Genomic DNA, 21,490 nt, shown 5'->3' on the forward strand with positions numbered 1-21,490 from the left:
TGATCAGACTGTACATGTTGCAAAGGCAGATAAGGGTTAAAAGTTTTATACGGGTATTCAGATGAATGCATACCTACGATGTACAAACGGTCTCTTGCATACAACAAAGAAACTATAGACCTAGACTTGTAACTCACAATTTAAAAGTTCGATTGCGTAATCATTTTGAATAATTTACAAAGTAAACATGTGAGAATGTGCCAGATCCTATTCTTACTCTCATTTTTCCCAATTTCCAAGAATTATCCGGAGTTATTTACGAAGAAGAAAAAAAGGAAATTTCTTGCCAGGTTATATATTATACATATGCCAAAATTCCAGAAACCATCTGCAGTATCCGTGATTAAAATTGTGCACGTGCCAATTGAAAACATCATTTACTTTTCAAATTTAACAACACTGAAAGGGATGTTAAAAATGTGCTATCTTAGATCTTAAAGTTCAGCTGGTGACCGTTTACGTTACACGACTAATCGAGATATTTGTATTTTTTTTCATTTTTCTTTTTAAATTAACTTATGAGTGATAATTTTTTTTTTTTTATAATTTTTGATTTTTGAAAGTGGAAAAACAATCTGTTTTCTGAATCTAATTAAGAAATGACTTTTTTCGGAGTTCATGCAAAATATACAATAGAATAGGATCGGAAAATCCACAAATCAGGTTTATTTTGCATGATCTCCCCAAAAAATTAATTCATTTCTTTTAACAGAGTTATAATATAAATTGCACACACTTTGTTGCATTTAACATTAAAATCAGCTTCCCGGCTATTCTGTTCACCAGACGGAACAATATGCGACGTCATCTACGGAAAGTTCTCCATGACTACACGCGGGTGCCGTCAAAACAGCGGCCCGTAATCACTAAGCAGCGTTATCGTAACTTTGGCGTCTTTCCTTTAGCTATACAAATTAAACGACAGAATTTTCAACCATGGGGAAATAATAGGGCGAATGTAAATATAAGGAAATAAGAACAACAAGAATTTGGAAATGTCAATACTTTTACATTGTTTAACATCTTCAAAACCTCAGGATAGACTAAGAAAAAATCAGTAAATAAAAAGATAGGGTCGTGTGCTTGATTTTGTTTTTGCTAAACTGATTTCAAAAATAAGAGCCTCAAGCAAGTTTTCATAATGGGATTACTAGTAGATCTGTTTGGAAAAAAAGTAATTTCATAACATTTTCGCGAATGGATTTTTTTTTCTCCAGTTTAGATCTAGATTTTAATGAAACTTCTCACAGTCGTAAATAATCATACGGCCTAAATATGGTGAAATAAACTGTATAGGTACGTGTGCTTGGTTTTGAGGTATTTGCCCATGATCAAAGTGATCTACACATTTCAAGCTGGTTTTAAGCCATTATTTTGAATTATTTAACGTGTCACATATATCAATATAATATTTTAACTTTAGAAAGATAATAACGATGTCATTATAATAAATTTACTCACGGGTTGCCATTAATTCATAAAGTGATTTTCATTTCCTTACGCTGAACCGAGGCTTTATTCTACGTTATCCGGATAAATGACGTTACGCCATCACTTCCGGTTTACCAAGCGTGCAGAACTACCTTAACGGTTGCTTTATGAGATTTATTTTTGCAAAAATATCAGGTTCTTTATTAATTTACAAAAATGAATTAGATAAACCTATACAGTTCCCGAAATGCCTTTTACATCACTTATTAACAGATAAAACAAAACTGGATTAGACAAAACGGGATCATGATTCACATTTTCGGACATTTCCGTAACTTTTACAAAACAGCTAAATAAAACAAACGTTTCTTTAAGTCTCTGTGTTAGTTATTAGAAAAAATCAAAAGTTAAAAGTAGTTGATCAGATTTTGGTCGAGTAACGGATAAGTATCTACGTCCATGTGTAGGGTTAAACGTTTAAGGAAGATGGATAGATTTGCCTGAGAATTGCAACTTCCGGTCATTTACACTTATGCGTGCTTAATAGAAGAAAACTCTCTCTGGAGGCATTTTTAAAATTTGATTTCCCTATCCTAGTCGCTCAGTCAAGACGAAATGGCTCTATGAATCTAATGTCTTTCGAGGCGTATGAATCAAGAAACATTTTGAACACCCCAGTAGTTTCCTATTCATCTGAATGATAAACTTTACATTACCGTCAGTTATTCATTGAATGCAAAACGGCCGTTACAACAGCAGAAAAAGGATGTTGACGAATATTTGTATCGTTGTGATATTGTATTACGTCCGTATCGCCAGTGGGGATATTGGAGAGCCCAAATGCTATTCAAAGTTTGATTATGACGAAAAAATGTTGCTGAAATTATTGAAAATTGAGGATAAAGTTCAGAAATTTGAAGAATTAATTAATGAGTTGAAGGCAAACCATGAAAAGGAAAAGGTCGAACGAGGAAAATTATTTGATTCTGAAATTGATGCATTCAGAGAGAGAACCGCTGAAGAAGTGAAGAAACAACAGAACTTTACGGAAGAAGTTCTGGGAAGGCTGGACGATGCTAAGACTAAACTGGATGACGCTCTTCAAGAAAAGAAATCAGCACAGAAAGGTAAAACCTTTGTACAGAAACTAAAACTGAATAATTTGATTAAACGCCTATTTTTATACAATGTTATATTCAATGGCGTTGTACATAATAATAACAATAGTTATTATAACAATATTAATAATGACAATAATAATAATAGCAGTCTTATTGTAATAAACAGTCATTTCCGCACCCCTCCCCTTGAGGTCATTTTACCCCTATTGCCAATACCAGTGCTTAATGCATCTGGTACGCCCAGACGAGCTGCATATAGAGGTTTAAACCCCCGGTTAATGGTGCCATCATACACTATTCAAGAAAAAAATACTACAAACTACCTACCCATAGAGCCTTACCAACAAGTGCGTTTATTAAACAAACCATGGAGATATAAATTTGTGAAATGTAAAACATTTTACAAAAATTTAAAAACTTTCACCTGCTGTTTTTGCATGATAAACAGTTATCAAAAAATTAAAACACTGCCGCGAAATCTCTGAAATACAGTCTTTTTTTGAATGTGTCAAGTGATTTACTTTTGCGTAGTTCTAACGGCAGTTCATTCCAAAGTTGTGAACCAATAGTACAGAAACTTCTATCATTGAATGTTTTGCATTTGTTGTATGGAACAACATAACAACATTCAAAATTTTCAGACGATCCCAAACCTTGTCTAATAGGAATATACTCAATTCTTGCTTTCACCGGCAACCAATGTGTATGGCGGCTGATTTCTGCCATTTCGTGTTGGCGTGTTGGCGGGGCGAAAACACAACAACACGAAATCTCGAGAAAAACCTAATTTGTCGAGTTTTCGTGTTGTCGTGTCGGCGGGGCGAAAACACGAAAACACGACAAATTTTACGCGAAAGCTCGACGTCTAAAGGGCGCCGACATGACAGATTTATCTGTCGTGTTTTCGCCCCGCCGACACGAAAACACGACAACACGAAAACACGACAAATTATTTTCAGAAATATCTTATAAAATGTAGAGTAATACAAAGTGTATGTATAACTGACCCGGTTCCAGAAATATTTCATTGGGGTGCGGGGAGCGGCAACAGTTTAAGAATAAAGGCGGCATCGGCGAGTCGGGTGGGGTTAGGTACGGAAGAGGGTAAGTCCTCATGTTAGGTAAGTCGAGGCGTTTCTGCCTTTAAATACTTGAAATAAATGTATAAAACGGTGGCCTCTGCTACATTTTTGAGCCCAAATTTTGAGGAACGGGGGTTGGGTATTTCGTGTGAATAAGTTAATCTTCATTGAGGCCCATGCATATACGTAATTATTTTTCTATTTGTATAGGCTTGGGTCCTGGGCCGGTGCCGATGGCCGTGCACCCCCCACCCCCCACACCCTAACCCCAACCCCCAAAGTGACATATACTCGTCATAGTTGCACCAACTCAACTATTTTGGCAAAAGATTATTTTATCATTCTGAAAACCGGACGAGAACCACATGACAAATGGACAACAGACACCGGCAAGATTTGATGTTTAATGGACGTTGCCGCCACGGCGACAGCATAACCTGTGACGCTCTAATTATTTCTGGACTGACGTCCATCCCCTTAAATATTGACGACAGATCTTTATATGAGCGAGCGGACTGACGGACAGAAGCTGATAAAGTGATACCTTTGTGTCAGAACTTGACACAACACAAAACCAAAATTCTGTAAGTTTAATAATTTATTACGGCCTTTACTAGCCAAGATAAGATAACATTACACATTGTATAGTCATATTTATGAATACTAGTAGTAAGCTGCCATAATTATTTAATAGAAGTATGGAAGATATTGGCCACTTAACAGATGACAGGGAATGCCGAAGCAACTGTCAACTGAAGAGAAATCCTATCAGCCGAGAGAAGAACAAGCCTACAACGAATTACCGGCAATTAACTAAGCTAAAAGCGAATACTGTTGCGGATTCATTTAGCAAATGGCAATACTGTTACGAATAAGGCGACGCCTAAGTACAAAACCAAGACACGTCATTTGGCAAGCGTAACAGTACAAGCAAGCTAGGATTGCCAGTACCTTATGGGCAAAACCTAGAAACGCAACAGGGAAACTGTGCAAACGCAACAGTTTACTAGATTAAATCAACCCGATTACATACAGCTACAATAAAGGAAACCAGCCGCCTTTGCTCCATGACCGACGGGAATGAAGCCGGAGCCCCAACGACGATCACTGAGCAAACACGACCGTTATGATTACTGCAAAAATACTGAATTTGAACATTAATAACGGCGCGTTTTGTAAGACTGGCTAGCTCGACCCTCGACTGACAGAATTTTCCGCACAATAAGTGACAATTATAGTTAAATTTTTTTTTTAAGAAAAAGGCTACTTGAAACATAATTATTCACATTATTTTCACCCATTAATTCTTATGCAGTTTATATGCAAACTAGAACTTTACTTCACACAATATAACAACCAATACTAAAAACATACTGATTTTGTATCTTAGCAGTGTCACTAGTCTATTTTTGTGCTAACAAAATGTACCACGATCAGTAATATGCTTGCACTGTTCATAGAAAGTTTATGTTCCACGGTTGCCTTGTTCTCTTCTGGCAGCTTCCTTGGCTTTAACGGTTAAGCATGTGCAGCTCTGATAAGAGTCAGGAACTGAAATTATAAAACAAAACACAGCAGCACAAGACAATGAGGCACAAAATAACTGACAATATGTCTAAAAATCGGGTGGGAGGGAGGGAAAACGAAGTCCGAGTTCGTAAGCTAAATTAGTTGAGTCCAGCTAAACGGTATTGAACCAAGTGGCAGTTGCACGGATTTCGTGATATTTATATGACTTTAGGTTGGTTCCCGGCTAAGCGGTGTTAGACGATAAAGTATAGTATGCTTGATTGGAACCAGACGTTCGCCTAACGATACGTCCCGAGGATAACCAAATGCATAGCAACGCATCAGAAACGGGTTTTCCAAGAAAAATAAAAGAAATTATTTATAAATAAAATAATTTGTAATAATTTTTTTTCTCACAATTTAGGCCCAAAAGTGCAACAGAGGCCATCATTTCATTCCTATATTTCAAAAATGTCCGTGAGGATACCCTCTGACCCCCCTGAATAGGAGGGCATGACCCCTTGACGTATCTCAAACTACCTATATTTCAAAAATGACAAGGGAAAAGACCCTGTGACTCAACTGTCAGGAGGAACTTAACCCCCGTACCGCAAAATTTGCAGCAGAGGCCACCATTTTTTATATATATTTCAAACATTAAAATGCAGACACGCCCTGACCAACCTAACATGAGGGTTACCCCCTTCAGTACCTAACCCCACTCGGCTCGCCGATGCCGCCTTCATTCTTTAACTGTTACCGCTCCCCGCACCCCAATGAAATATTTTTGGAACCGGGTCAGTAATACATACACTTCATATTCTTAATATTTTTGGAACCGGGTTAGTAATACATACACTTCATATTCTTAAAACGACAACTGACATCTGACAATGCCATATTATTGTACTGTTTTATAATCTCAAATCTCCTAATGCAGCTTTAGTGAATATAAATAAACTTTGAATTGGCGGTTCGTTCGAATACAAAGAAAAATGCTTCTAAAACCCTTTGTCACTGGCTTCAGAATAACTCTACATTTAATATGAGATGTCTGAAAAGAATTTGTCGTGTTTTCGTGTTGTTGTGTCGGCGGGGCGAAAACACGAAAACTCGACAAATACCGAAAACTCAACAAGTACCTAATTTGTCGAGTTTTCTTGTCGGCGGGGCGAAAACACGACAACACGAAAACTCGACAGATTAGGTATTTGTCGTGTTTTCGTGTCGGCGGGGCGAAAACACGACAACATGAAAACACGACAAATACCTAATTTGTCGAGTTTTTATGTTGTCGTGTTTTCACCCCGCCGACACGAAAACACGACGTTTAAAGGGCGCCGACACGACATATTAATATCTGCCAACACGAAAACTCGACAGATAAATCTGTCGTGTCGGCGCCCTTTAAACGTCGAGTTTTCGCGTAAAATTTGTCGTGTTTTCGTGTTTTCGCCACGCCGACACGACAACACGAGAACACGACAAATAAAGGGCGCCGACACGACATATTTATACCCACCAACACGAAAACTCGACAGATGAATCTGTCGTGTCGGCGCCCTTTAAACGTCGGGTTTTCGCGTAAAATTTGTCGTGTTTTCGTGTTTTCGCCCCGCCGACACGACAACACGAAAACTCGACAAATTAGGTTTTTGTCGAGTTTTCGTGTTTTCGTGTTGTCGTGTCGGCGGGGCGAAAACACGAAAACACGAAATGGCAGGAATCAGCCACCATAAATGTAAGTAGTACAAAGCTTGTTTAGAACTGTCTCCTCCTGTTAAGGACAAGCTTTGCGCACATGTTTTGAATACGTTGCATCTTACGCACCTCACATTTGAAATTTCAATTAAGATCAATTTATTCTGTGTCTGTTCATGTAAAACTAGCTGAAATATTCAATAAAAATCCTTATATGTTTCAGGTGACATCGTAGCATTCACGGTGACGTCCCCTTCGAACGGTGCTGCTACCAAGTCCCTGGCTTTCACTACTGTTGTAACTAACGAAGGGGAATCTTATGATACATCAACCGGCAGGTTCACATGTTCCATCAACGGCCTTTACTATTTTAGTTTACACATCATCAAAAAGAGGTCCTCCACCATCGACGTGTCCGGATGCCATATTTATCTGAACGGATCTAGTAAAGTGAAAGCATACATTGATCCTCAGGATGGGTCCAGTGGGGCGGACGCTGGCAGTTACGGGGTTTCCAACTCGGTGTATCTCAAACTGAAAGTTGGAGATGTCATAACGGTAGAAAATTGTAGTGGAGGCGCAGCAGCTGCTGTGGAATCATGGTCATCTTTCAGTGGCTATTTAGAAAGACCAGAAATTTAACTTTGCCAATTATCGAGGATGCTTCCAATGCCAAGCTCCTCCATTTAAACCATACTCTTATGTTACAGCCATATAACATGTATAAACGTTATAAACAGTGCTTGTAAAATATATGACAACACAATTAATGTTGTAACTGTCTAAATTTGATAACATATTGTGTATCTCACATTACCTTGAATAATATTGCAAATATAAACATAGAGAGCTGAACAGGAAGCTCTAAAATTTTTTTATGAAAGTCTTGCAGTGTATCTTACATTAACCTTAAAAGGTTTCTAGTCCTTAGATATATATTTGATCATGTTGTTTTGAAGCGACTGGATTCATCTTTCATGCACGTGAGTCTGACATGAGGGTAGATTCAAGGCTGTGGACCCGTAATGGCAATCGACAGTTTCCGTGAGATAACGTCATGGCAATCGACAGTTTCCGTGAGACAACGTCATGGCAATCGGCAATTTTCGCTCGTTTACGTATTCTCCGTATGCGATGTCGGTATTCTCCGGTTAAGTTATTTTTTATTTTAGCCGAAGAATGCCGAAATCGCCCATTGAAAATATGTAATCGCACGGAAATTGCCTATTGTTATTACGTAATCGCACAGAAATCGCCGATTGTCATGACGGATTGCACGGAAATTGCCGGTTGTCATTATGTAATAGACGGAAATCACGACTGTCATTACATAATCTCAAGGAAATAAACGATTGCCAAAAGGAGAGCACGGAAATTGCCGATTGTCATTACGTAATCGCACGGAAATTGCCGATTGTTATTACGGATCGCACGGAAATTTTCGTTGTCATTAGGTAATCGCACGGAAATCCCGACTGTCATTACATAATCTCAAGGAAATAAACGATTGCCAAAAGGAGAGCACGGAAATTGCCGATTGTCATTACGTAATCGCTGGGAAATTGCCGATTGTTATTACGGATCGCACGGAAATTTTCGTTGTCATTACAGATCGCACGGAAATTGCCGATTGTTATTACGTAATTTCATGGAAATTGCCGATTGTCATTACGTAACCGCACGGAAATTGTCGATTGTTATTACGTAATTTCATGGAAATTGCCGATTGTCATTGCGTAACCGCACGGAAATTGTCGATTGTCATTACGTAATTGCACGGGAATTGTCGACTGTCATTACGTAATTGCACGGGAATTGCCGATTGTCATTACGTTATCGCACGGGAATTGCCGATTGTCATTATGTTATCGCACGGGAATTGCCGATTGTTATTACGTTATCGCACGGAAATTGTCAATTGTCATTACGTTATCGCACGGGAATTGCCGATTGTCATTATGTTATCGCACGGGAATTGCCGATTGTTATTACGTTATCGCACGGAAATTGTCAATTGTCATTACGTTATCGCACGTGAATTGTCGATTGTCATTTCGTTATCGCACGGGAATTTTCGATTGTTATTACGTTATCGCACGTGAATTGTCGATTGTCATTACGTTATCGCACGGGAATAGTCGATTGTCATTACGTAACCACACGGAAATTGTCATTGTCTTTAGGTTATCGCACAGAAATTGCCGATCCGTAATTTCATCGAATCACGATACTGTTTATTATATCTTCAGAATGACACAGTCGCAAGTGGAAATACAATCGACATGCATGAAGTTCACAAATAATATATTCTATAACATTGATGGTTCCTGAATCTTTCTCAGGATGGCAAGTTCCAGACAAGTGGTTAAACTTCTATCAAATGAATCGAATGTTGTTAATTTTTCAATTACGCTTTGTATTTTGTTCTGTAATTTTACACTGAATTAAGAAGAAAAAATATGTACATGCTGACAAATTTGGAATTGTGGGATTCCACAAAGATATCGAGTTTCAGTTGCAGATTTCTATTATTGAGCAATATACATATTTATACATCTGTTTTCCCCCATATGTAAATTTGACCTAATTCAAATTTAAGCCATACTTAAGATAAAACACTGTGTTTAGTTCCTTGTTAAAGCCAAATCGTTTGCAAATAAAATTCATATCTCACTACATGTGTATCAATGCCCAAATAAGGCCGAAACCTACGTGTGTCTCTGGTCTCTTTGCCAAAGATATAAAATATTTAGGCAGGCAAGGTTTTCCATGTCACTGTAACACCCAAGAAATGTTTTTGTACTGACATTTACAATTTTCACATACTGGTAATACTAGTGTGTGAAATTATAGTTTGACAACACCAATGCGTGTACACTGTAATTGGACCCTCTCTCTAAATTTTAGTGTTTTTTTTAGTTCTTTTTTCCTGTTTAAGGCATATCCATTATTTAACCTGGGGCCATACACCACTTTTAATGGAATTGCACTGCATTGTTTCATTAAATGTTTCATGTATATACCGTATGAACACATCTGGGGATTTCTCTTAATTGTATTTTAGCACTGTTGATTTCTGCACTGGGCTAGAGATGTGGATGGTAACATCCGTGCAGTGCAGGCTGATCGCTATTCATTCTGTAAATATTGAGAGTACTCCCTTTCGATAAACAAGAGGTACTGCCCAAACTGAATGGGGCAATCTATTTTAGAAAATTTAGCAGGCTAATGTATACATTAAAGTACGACATTAAGCTGTTATGAAAATGATTTCTATCCACGAGGTAATGAGTGTGTTAATTGTTTAGCCGACACTAGGACCATCTGAATCACAAGCAGGAGTTGCTGGTTCGAGCCAGCGTAAATCCATCAAGGCAATATATATAGTGGGTTCTTATGGCATATTTCAGATCTCACATTGAACGGAAAACATTTACGGTTCGGCGATGGAAATTAATCATCATAATTTTAAATATAAATATTACATACTTTACTTAATCCCCCATCAAATTACTGGTACCCATTTTAATCAGGGTCGACTGATGCAGAAGTGGTAAAGTGACTTGATAAAAAATACACAAAACAGTGACTCCATTAGGCATATCACCTCGAGACATTCTGATTCGAATGCAAGTAAAATTAACCACCCGGTTAAGCTTTACAAAATCAAACTATAAAGTAAGAAAGTCCGGAATAAATAGATTCAAAATTTCCTATCGTCTGCGCATTTTGCATACAGTAAGACTATGCTGCTGATAGCGTTGAAATCTAAACCGAAAGTAAGATATTCACAGAAACCGCATATTACTATTGCTGGTTTATAGCAGTCAAGGGGTTGGGGAAGATGTGCGTGGGGTAGGGTGGCGGGGGAGGGTCGGGGTTTAGGGCTGCGTTTTAAAACACAATATTCGTTCAATAAAAATAAAACAATTCACGCACCATGTTGCAGTGTTAAGGTGCAGTGTTAAGAAAAGAACATACGATAATACGTACTCCAAAACGGACAAACTGCCGAGGGGCGTGGCTAATCCAGAATGTATTTGCATGGTCGATTTGCTAGGAAGGTCAGGAAAACTGTTGTTACAATGCGGCATGTTTAGGACAAAAAGTACGTTTTGAAAACACCATTTCCGAAAATAATATGCTGACATTGGTACAAATGTTGTGTACTAGATCTGATTGAATTATCTTTAAACATAATCTGAAAGAGTATTAATGAACTAGTATGTTTAGCTCCCATAAATCAAATAATTTCTTCAGAATAAATATGGATGTGACTCTTCAAATCAAATTGATTAAATTGATTAAAAATGCTTTACATCTGTAAATTTGGATGTTAAAAATAGAATGTATGTTTTCATTGGTTTAGTTCAGTTACCAGTGTGAACATTTTGGTGTCATATAACTTCACGACACAGGTGAACAGTCAGTCAAAGACATAAAAATCAGAGCTTACATTGGCCCAGAATTGCATCTTGCTACCATATAAACCTGAAAGAGTGCAAGGTAGGTAAATCTGTCAACGCAAATGATCAATGATATTTGCGAGTTGTTTCCCTTCAAATACTCTCAACATATTTTTGAAGTTTAAATACATTACATCTTTGTACACTATACAAAACTATTAAGACTGTTTTTGTTTTTCGCCAGCGATTCTTGGATGATTTGCAAGAAGTCTGAATGTGGTTTATACAGGTTTAAACGCACAGAAAATATATATTTCTTTATTTCCTCCGTTGATGAAGAGCATATGAATCATACAATACAATTACATACAAATAAGACAACAGTATATACGAAATTTATCGCATGTTTGACGTCGCGGGAGTGTAATAAAGCCATGATTAAATAAAAACGATAATACACTAGTGTAATAAAGCTTTGACGTCGACGTCGTTTATAGTATAAGAAACGTTAACGTTGTCAAATTGACTTGTTTATATAGTAAAAGAGGGTAGAATTTTTTTTATGTTTCGACAGGAAAGGCTAACATGTGATAAAAAGAATATTATATTTGTGACTTTCCACATTGAATTTATTAAACTCGTTGAATAAAATTGATAAAATGCTCGGCAGAGCCTCGCATTTTATTATTTTATTCAACGAGTTAAATAAATTCAATATGAAAAGACACTCATGTAATATCCTCTATATATGTACATGTGAACAACAAATGCAGCTGAGATACAAAATGTCCATAATAACATGCAGATAAAGATCTAAATATAACAATTTCGTTAGCAAAATTAAGTTTCTTATTCACTCAGTTTATGAAAACGAGCATGCATGAATGAAAAAAAATCTTGTAGAATGGAGAAGACATGTTAGTGTTAAACTAAGGTCTGTCTAATACTGGAACGATCTTAATATATAAATCTATTTTTGATGTAAACAACAATGAGCAATCCATCTCAGCCGAAAATATACTAGTGTACAAAAAACACACCAGATCAAAAGCCTTAATCGAAACGAAAGCATTAAAACTACTGCGATGTGCAAATACCTTGGTGTTATTATTATTATTGTTTATTTTGCTGATCTATTATGAATTCAACTATGTAACTGCAGAACTCACATAGAAATATTTTATAGCCAGTTCATCAGATGTGCACACTTTACAAAAGCTTTAAAACTATACACCCTGGCCTCGTCGCTCAAACAAGATGATGTGAATCCAGGAAACATTTCAATTATTTGTAAGTCAGGAGAAAATGTACATAGTGTTTGAAAGTTTTTTTATACCCATGCTTTTGGACAGTGTAACCCATAACCAGGATCTGTTCCCTTCAATTGCAATTCGCCTTCCGATAAAAAATACTGTTCCTGGTTTTTATTTAAAATGGCCGCCAATTTTAATTTGCCACGCCAATATGTGGCAAAAACAGCAAGTACTTCTGTACATGCTATCTTAAAAATTCTTTCGCAAAAGTAAAGTACTTCAAATTCTCATGCACGCCATACTTTTCAATTTGATTTTATACCACCAACAAAGCAGCAGTCAACATTAAAAACTTAACTTTCCCATGGGAAATGCTATTTTCCCATAGGAATGCGGTCTTTTCCCATGGGAAATACACTTTCCCATGGGAAAATAACTTTCCCATGGGAAGAACATATGATAAATTTCCCATGGGAAAGTGGATTTCCCATGGGAATTTCCCATGGGAAATATATTTGTTTCTTAAAATGATAAATCATTATCTTTTAAACTTATTCTACACTAGGTACATCATAACATGACTTTGGAAAAAGTTATTTGTCATTTTATCATTTTACAGATTTTCCCATGGGAAACCGTTCCCATATTTTGGCCATGGGAGGACATTCCTATGGGAATAATTTCCTATGGGAAATATTTCCGATGGGAAGACTTTTAAAATATTCCCATGGGAAATATTTCCTACAGGATATATTTCCCATGGGAAATATTTCCGACGGGAATGAATTCTGGTGGGAATATTTGATATAAAATGAGACATGTGTATAATTTTCCAAAATACTTGATAAGAAACTGAAAATTCTAAACTGAATAATACCTTTATAGATATGGAAGTCGTCGATACTGTCGTTTAAATTGGGATCAAATTGGAATTCTAACACGATCCGATCTATTTTCCTATTAAACAAAGAAGGCAGAAAACAGTAAATTATTATACAACTGTTCTGACGTCACAATTATTACGTCATGGCGTCAAACGGCATAGCGGCGCGCTGGAAAAGAAACCGATTGACGTGCAAATATTTAACGAATGTCGTCAAGGATGTACTTAAAAATCCTTGGTAACGTGTTAGAATCGAAATAATATATCTCATTCAGTGATTTGCTGCGCCGTCATGATATAATTCCTTCGCATCTGAATTCCAAACAATGATTTATTCAGCGACAAATCACTGAATGAGATATATTATTTCTTAAATAGAGTATGTCAAATGGGAAATAGAGAATGGTCATGAGTCTTCTACAGGCGATATTTCTTTTCACGGGGCCTCCGTGGCCGAGTGGTTAAGGTCGCTGACTTCAAATCATTTCCCCTGTCATCGATGTGGGTTCGAGCCTCACTCGGGGCGTTGAATTCTTCATGTGAGGAAGCCATCCAGCTGGCTTACGGAAGGTCGGTGGTTCTACCCAGGTGCCCGCTCGTGATGAAATAATGCACGGAGGGGCACCTGGGGTCTTCCTCCACCATTAAAGCTGGAAAGTCGCCATATGACCTATCATGTGTCGGTGCGACGTTAAATCCAACAAAAAAAATCTTTTCACGCTTAATTTAAATACTGCAAAATTACATCTAAACCACACTGCTGTGATCTGGAGTTACTAGTCATACTAACCCTATTAATGCTGGACACGATTGAGTCTATCTTTGCGGCCAGTGTAAATCATGATCAACTTGCACATCCGTGCAGTCAGATCATGATCTGCACTGTTCGCCATTCAGTCGGTATCCTTTTGTAAGCACCCCGTTTAACAGTTCATTGTACTGTCCAAACTGAAAGATGGACAGGTTCATTATAGAAATTCAGCAGGGTAATGGCTAAAATAGAGTTTAATATTCACTCTCTTCTACGTTCTAATGTCAAAAATCTGAAAAAAAGGTGAATAAAACAAACTCTAGCTTTAATCTAAATCCTAAAGTGAAAAAAGTGTTCATTAATCGTTCTGTCTCATGACGCTACTTGATCAAATAGCTCCTGTAATAGCTCCTGCGCTGGTACTAGATTGGTTTTCTAATCATATTCATTATGCATATTTCCTATAACCTCTTTTTGTGTTTAGCATACAATTAAAACACTGTGAAACTACAAAAAAAAAAAAAAAAAAAAAAAAAAAAAAAAAAAAAAAAACTGACAAAGGCTGTATTGAGTATCATCCTTCACCAAACTCTTGTTCAAATTATTTTGATCGTAGTAGTGGCCGAGTCTGCACTGTGACAAGGTCGTGCAACAGCACAGTCGCGATTAAAACAAATCCCCATTAATGCTGGTTTGCTGTCATTATCACATATGAAAATATAATATTTATATTTTTACGCAGATGGTGTACTGAATTAAATCTAAAAAGATATTGCTAATCTAAAATCTTCTATTTATAAATATGTGTTGTTATTTTAATCTGAAAAATACTTATTTCGTTCACAAAAGAACTACGTTTGTAGTGTGTGGTCAGTTTGTTTTGTTTTGTTTTTTATCTCTAAATAACTCGGAATACCTTTTTTTGGAGATTACATATTATTTACGCCCAATAAAGAACCAATGTATTCCAAATATCGAGGCTTCACAATCTGTCTTGAGTTCTTAAATACTTATAAGAAATGAAGCTCAACAAATTGGCCGAGTTTTGTTAGCGACAAAATGCGATGCAGGGGTACATATGATTAGTTAAGGATCATGGGTTGAAACGTATTTTTTTTTTAATTTTTAAGTCAGGGGCTGTGCTCATTTTTACATAATGCACAAGAGAGAGAGATAAAAGGAGGACATGTCTTCTATAAAAATGGTGGGGGAGGGGGTTTGGAACTCCACTGCCGAGATATAGTTTTCGTATAAAAACAACCAAAATGTAGATCCCTGGGCGTTTGGAAAGGGCCTCATACGACGCTTCCTATGCGATATATTGTTGTCGGAGGGATAACCCACCGAGAGTTTTAAAGCACGAAAATGTTGAATTCTGTTAAACGAAGTATAACTGTGAGAATGGCATGTGGGTCCTCCATCTAGGTTTGTTATTTTTTTGAACATCCCGCATAAACATAAATGGTGAATTCTGTGTGTGTTTTAGGGGTCTTAGATATATTTTTCTTGCACACCGGACTGGCCTTTCCGGTGATTTTACCCATGCCGGCAAAACCCATCTGGCACCCCGCATGCCAGATGACTCTCGTGCTGTTAATGACAACCAGTGGTTCATGCACTGATAATATATTGTTTATGTAAAAATACGAAAAAAAAGCAGGTACTTCTCTCCGTTCCTGATAGTATATTTCTCGATTCAAAATACGTTAGATTACCATAAGAACATAAAGTTACGCTACAAACGCTAAAACTTAAGTGGAATTTTGTTATTGTGCGTAACGCAAAACATCATGACGTCACTTCTGTTTACGGACGTTAATTTCCGGAGTTCTACTACTAGTATAAGAAAGAGTGCTACAAAGAAAATATTTCTACCTGTTGCCGTCGGGACGGATATTTCTACTCTCTTTGAAATAATATTGTCTATTCGTCACAAAATATTCTTTTTGTAAATCGTGAGATTATTATTAATACCGTTTTGCGTTTGCGTTTGGTGTGTATACATCCAACGTATTTTGGTACTATATTTTTGTAAACTACCAAAACTGCGTTGCGTGAAACGCATTTTGGTAGTGACTATCAAAACTCGGCCGTATTTCGGTAGTGACTACTAAAATGCGTTGCAACCATTTTAAGGTGTAACAAAGCACTGTAGCAAGTCTAGAGATAGTCGGTTAGATGATATGAGATAAAATTCCCCGAGACCGTAACGTTCAGATATAGATATTCTTCTTTTTTTGTCTGCATATACCAAGGCATTTTTTTCGTTGTTTTTCTGTTTTTCGGATTAAGTTTATGTACTATCCGGAGACTTGTTGTCTGCAAGAACAACACAGTACCCTGAATCAGCCACAGATATTCCTAAATCGTGTCAACATGATTCTTTTATATCTTTTTCGTAATTAAAACTGTATATATATATGCACAAAAAAAATCCTAATGCCAGAGCGGGAACGGACGAATGACATCACCGTCACACGGTGACCGTAAATTTTGCAAAATATGTTATTGCAGTAACAGGTATGAGGAAACTAAATGTTAACTGAAGTTTCACTTTCTACGAGTGTTGAATATTTTAAAAGATAAATTCCCATTCTAGGCGTGTCTTGATTCATATAAAGAGATGAAAATCCAAAGACGGTAACGTCCGTATATAGTTATTCGTCTTGTTGTCTGCATATCCGAGCATTTTTTTGATTTTTTTCCGATTCCCGGTTTATATACAGTCCGCGGACTGGTTGTCTGCATGAGAAACAGGGCACCCTGAATCACTTACATAAATTCGTAAAACGTGCCAACAAGATTCTTTTGGCTGCGACTAAAAACAAATCTGAAGCGCCTGTGATATATTACAGACTCCGGTAGGAGATCTAAACGGGATTCAAGCAGTAAAAACAAAAAGTATCTTAAATTTCATATTTTGTAACCATGGTGATAGTAAGTAACCTTTAGTCAGTATATTGTGCGTTTTATATTCTGCATGAGTGCGGACATGCAAAGAATTGCGCAATTTTGCCGCGTTCCAATTGATAATAGCTATTTACAATAAATCGAAGGGATTAACTCCGCTGTCATTTAGTGGTCTGGGACGTAATACCCCATGTGCGCAACTTCACATGCTGGTAAATATTTCTGTAATGTTTCATGACCGAAGATGGAATAGTTTTTGCTGAGCATAAATATAGCTCTTTTTCAATAAATTATTAGAGTCGCAACTCTGATTTCATTGAGTGGTCTGGGACGTAAAACCCAAGTTGCACAACTTAACATGCTGAAAAAAATATTTTTGTAATGTTTCATACCTAAGGTGGAATAAACAAGGGCCATAACTCTGCTTTTCCTAGGCAGAGCCGGACGAAATAAACCGGGTGCACAAATTTACCTGCTGATGTATATTCCTGTAATGTTGCATGACTTTAGGTGGAATATAAGCAAACTTTCTGGACATACTGATGTCCGTGTGGACGAACGGGCGGACGGACGGACGGACGGACCAAAAAGAGCAAATCTAAGTGTCCCAAAAAGATCTAAAGATACTATAGTACTCATTCCATGTCAATGTAACTTCTCCCGAATGTGGATGCATAAAGGTACCGATTCAGCGTAATGTTAATTGTCTAAAATGTCGTTAAATCCAGTAAAAATTCAAACAATTGTGTCGATTCAATTTTGATCTTTACCGTAAGAAAATTTAGCTAAACCTATAATTTTGCGTCAAAGTTTGAACATTTTTTTTCTAACTACGCCATTTTGTTCACGTTTTGTGAATAACGTCAGATTACGAGTGCAAATTTGCGGAAAGGGTCGTCTTTGATTTTATTACTTCAATATTGTTTATATGAAAATAAACACTTTTTTCTTTCCATTCAAAATGTATAGGGATGTAAAATATTTATTTTAAAATGAACACGGTCATTAAACATGTAATGTGTTTTCTCTCAATTTTCTTATTTTCTATACTAAAGGATCTTGAAAAAGAATGGTCGATATCTGGAATTGTCTGGATTAAAATTAGTCAAATGTAGAAAATTATTGTGTCTACCAATGTTTTCCATACATGCATAGACTTTTTTCGTATTATTGATATTGTTGATATTGTTCATTGACTGTATATAATTTAGATTTTACAATTATCTAGTGGGAAGAGGTAAAAACTTGTCTTCACGGATATGCGAGCGTAAAACAACAACAATAACGACAAAAAAACCCAAAACAACAACAACAACAACAACAACAAAAACAGTTTTCAAAATTAATACAGCTATCTTACTCTAGACAAATACCTGCACATACACTAGACAGATCCTTTCTTCTGCTGCCTTGCATAAGATATTAAAATGGGAAAATCAAACAATTTAGATATTTCATTATCTTCATAAATTTAGCATATATGCAGTGTTTCATATGCTGTTAAAAAAGACTAAGAAATCCTTCACAAACTAGTGCATACGTGAAATGCAAACAAAAAGACGTTTATTTCATACTCAATTATATACATGTACAATATAACAATTGTAAGAAATAATTGATAAACTTTTGATTGTCCTGTAATAAAACGCAGTGCGGTCAATAGAAAATAAAAGATCATCGACTTAAGGTTATGATAACACAATAGGTTTACGGCTTAAGGTCAAATCAAAACTTAAGTACGAAAATTCATGTTTAAACGAGTTACATATTTTAATCACATCTATTGTAGCACTTTGCAATAAACAAACATTAGATACAATCGGATTATGGTCTTACTTTATATTTCATTTTGGGTGGATATTTGTTTAAACGGCTTGCAAACGTTACATTTCGTAAAACGTTACATTTCGTAAATATTGGATAAAAAATAAAGTTTCTTGGTAAGAATGTGAAAGTCTAATATGTTTAAAGATATTTTTTTTAATTGATATTTTTTATTAGATTAAGTGTTTTATAATAATAATAATAATAATAATAATAATATAAATAATGATAATGATAATAAACAATATAATAATAATCATTATCATTATTTAAATCAATATCTACAGACATATTTTAATTGCCGGAATGATTATAGAATTTTACTGAATTTAAAATTTCAAAAAAGTTTTCAAACAGTTTCCAAATATAAATAATACCTTTTTGAATTTCCGTTGAATGATGATCGGTCTTTATTATAAGATATTTTTAAAAAAGTCTGCTGCTTTCTGTTACATTTCATAATTTCTCACGAACAGACGTTCCTACAGATTATTCATTTGTATTGTGTCAAATTTGAATTGCAGGTTCAGGAATCAAAGATGCAGACCGACAATACTTCAAAGTTCAACAACGTGCTCAGCAAAACGAAATGGGAAATTGTACAGCTGCTCACTCCTTTAGTTACGAACTTTGATCTTCGTATAGGGGATTACATTACCCAGTGTTGCTTTGTGTTCGGACTGACCGGTATAGCGAGTGTAGGAATAATTTTTGCCATACCATATTTATACAGTAACTACAGCGATAATGTTAAATTGTGTTTACGAATTTTTGGATTTTTCGTGGTCTTTCAGCTGATTGTGAACTGGTTGTGTATGAAATTCGTTGACACTAGCTATCAGCCGTCCCGTGACGGTATAATGCCGGACGGCATATCAATAGGACAGAACATATGCCGTTCCAGTGACAGTAACCACAATGATATTAATAATATGCGTTCTCGTAAAGATGCAACGTCACTGAATATGACAGTGGATGAAACTGAAGGGAGTTTAATGTATTTTGCTACTAAGATCCCTAAAACTCACGATGAGCCACCAGAAAGGAGCCCGTACCCATATTTTTCTTGGGTACCATGTATACGGTGTAACAGACCGCGACCACCCAGATGTCACCATTGTCCAATCTGTGACAAGTGTGTTTTAAAAAGGGACCATCATTGTTATTTTTCAGGAGTGTGTATTGGCGCAAGAAATCTCAGGCACTTCACCGTGTTCGTATTTTGGGCTCTCATGGGCGCCTTATTTGCCAGTTTTCATGCTCTGCCGTTTTATTACTACGATATTATTCCATACACCAGTTACTTTGACTTGTTTTTCCCGATAGCAATTACACGTGCAATATTCGGATATATTGACCGGATATTCGCTTGTTACATAGTGCTCGGATGGTTACTGTTACTGTTTTTACTCACTGCGAATACTTACCTAAAAATTGTTGTCGCCCTTATAAACACAGGTAAAACGTCATTCGAAATGGATTTTGACATCAATATCAAAGACACAAGAAGTCAAGAGGACAAACTAAAGGCAGTATTTGGACCTCATTGGAAACTAAATTTTCTGTTTCCACTTCATTTAATATTTGAATCAGTAGACGATGCTGTAAGATGGCCTACTATAAAAGCATGATGAATTATGATGCGACGTAGATGAAAATAAATGACAGATATGCTATGATTAAGTGTTGTTATTCAAATTCATCAGATCAACTTTTTCACTTAATTATGCCAAAGCAACTGAAGATGCGTGGGGATTTTATGCGGATACTATGGCATTATTACCATACAAGCCTCATTCCTTTCTGACCGATGCTTCTCGTTGATACCAGGGCAAGGAACTTGGTCTATTATATAAGAATGAATTATTTGATACATCCGTTGTAAAATGGCTATTTATTTCACAAACCATTTTTAGTCAGATTAGATCTTTTTTCTGAATCGCCTGTGGATAGTTTTTACCTCGTCCGTGTTACCATACCTTGTGGCCTAAAATGATTTTTGGCCTAAAATTCTTTTAGTTAATAGATTATTCAATAATTCAGTACATATGCAATTCATTAAACAGGCATCTTTTCACAAAACTTTTAAAGTATCGTCCTAAGTTCTCTTAAACAAGTCAAATTTTACATCCAGACGTTGTTAGGTTTATTGTGATCCTTTCATTCTTTCTATACGTTCAGTTACTATGTTTTATGTCAAGGGATCTAAATGAGTCATGACTTTGAAATAAAATCTTAAAAGTTTGAAAATCTGACAGACACAATTTGTGATTTTTTTTATCTCCGTGCAGACTGTAATTATAAAAGCGTTGCTGGTGTTTATGGGTGTAGAAATATTTCATGCACATGTATGTATTTAATTTCTTTCGCGAACCCTTGATTTGAACAGATCTCTCCCAGGGGATGATTCTCTGTTTTAGGAGGACATGCATAGCTATATCAAACCATTGACCGGCTGGATACACTATCAAATTGAACCACCGTGGCGAACATGTGTTTTAGCTTTAGAGATTGATTTAACCACAGTACGCTGTATAAAATATAGGATTTTAAGACACCGTTTTAAAACTAAATTGTCTAATTTAAAGCTTTTATTTGCAGTGTGTATTTAGATTTGTC

The 21,490-nt window shown here is 36.2% G+C and overlaps 2 protein-coding genes across 2 annotated transcripts; both read left to right on the plus strand.

Moving 5' to 3' along the window:
• The first annotated feature begins 2,145 nt into the window (after nt 1-2,145).
• Nucleotides 2,146-9,518, plus strand: LOC123534355 (complement C1q-like protein 2). Its single transcript, XM_045316576.2, has 2 exons — nt 2,146-2,558; nt 7,068-9,518. The coding sequence occupies exons 1-2, from the start codon at nt 2,165-2,167 to the stop codon at nt 7,484-7,486; spliced, it is 813 nt and encodes a 270-aa protein (XP_045172511.2). The 5' UTR covers nt 2,146-2,164; the 3' UTR covers nt 7,487-9,518.
• A 9,883-nt stretch (nt 9,519-19,401) lies between these two features.
• Nucleotides 19,402-21,021, plus strand: LOC123535115 (palmitoyltransferase ZDHHC20-B-like). The gene has a single exon (XM_045317657.2). It carries the CDS (start codon nt 19,411-19,413, stop codon nt 20,500-20,502), a length of 1,092 nt encoding a protein of 363 aa, XP_045173592.2. The 5' UTR covers nt 19,402-19,410; the 3' UTR covers nt 20,503-21,021.
• Nucleotides 21,022-21,490: the final 469 nt, after the last annotated feature.

Source organism: Mercenaria mercenaria, chromosome 12, assembly GCF_021730395.1.
Source record: "Mercenaria mercenaria strain notata chromosome 12, MADL_Memer_1, whole genome shotgun sequence".
NCBI classification, from domain to species: Eukaryota; Metazoa; Mollusca; class Bivalvia; order Venerida; family Veneridae; genus Mercenaria; species Mercenaria mercenaria.

Bases quoted from the DNA above. Each gene is read 5' to 3' on its own strand.
- LOC123534355 (XM_045316576.2), top strand. From the start codon at position 2,165: ATGCAAAACGGCCGTTACAACAGCAGAAAAAGGATGTTGACGAATATT. The intron at 2,559-7,067 runs GTAAAACCTTTG...TATATGTTTCAG, and splicing joins AAAGAAATCAGCACAGAAAG to GTGACATCGTAGCATTCACG.
- LOC123535115 (XM_045317657.2), top strand. From the start codon at position 19,411: ATGCAGACCGACAATACTTCAAAGTTCAACAACGTGCTCAGCAAAACG.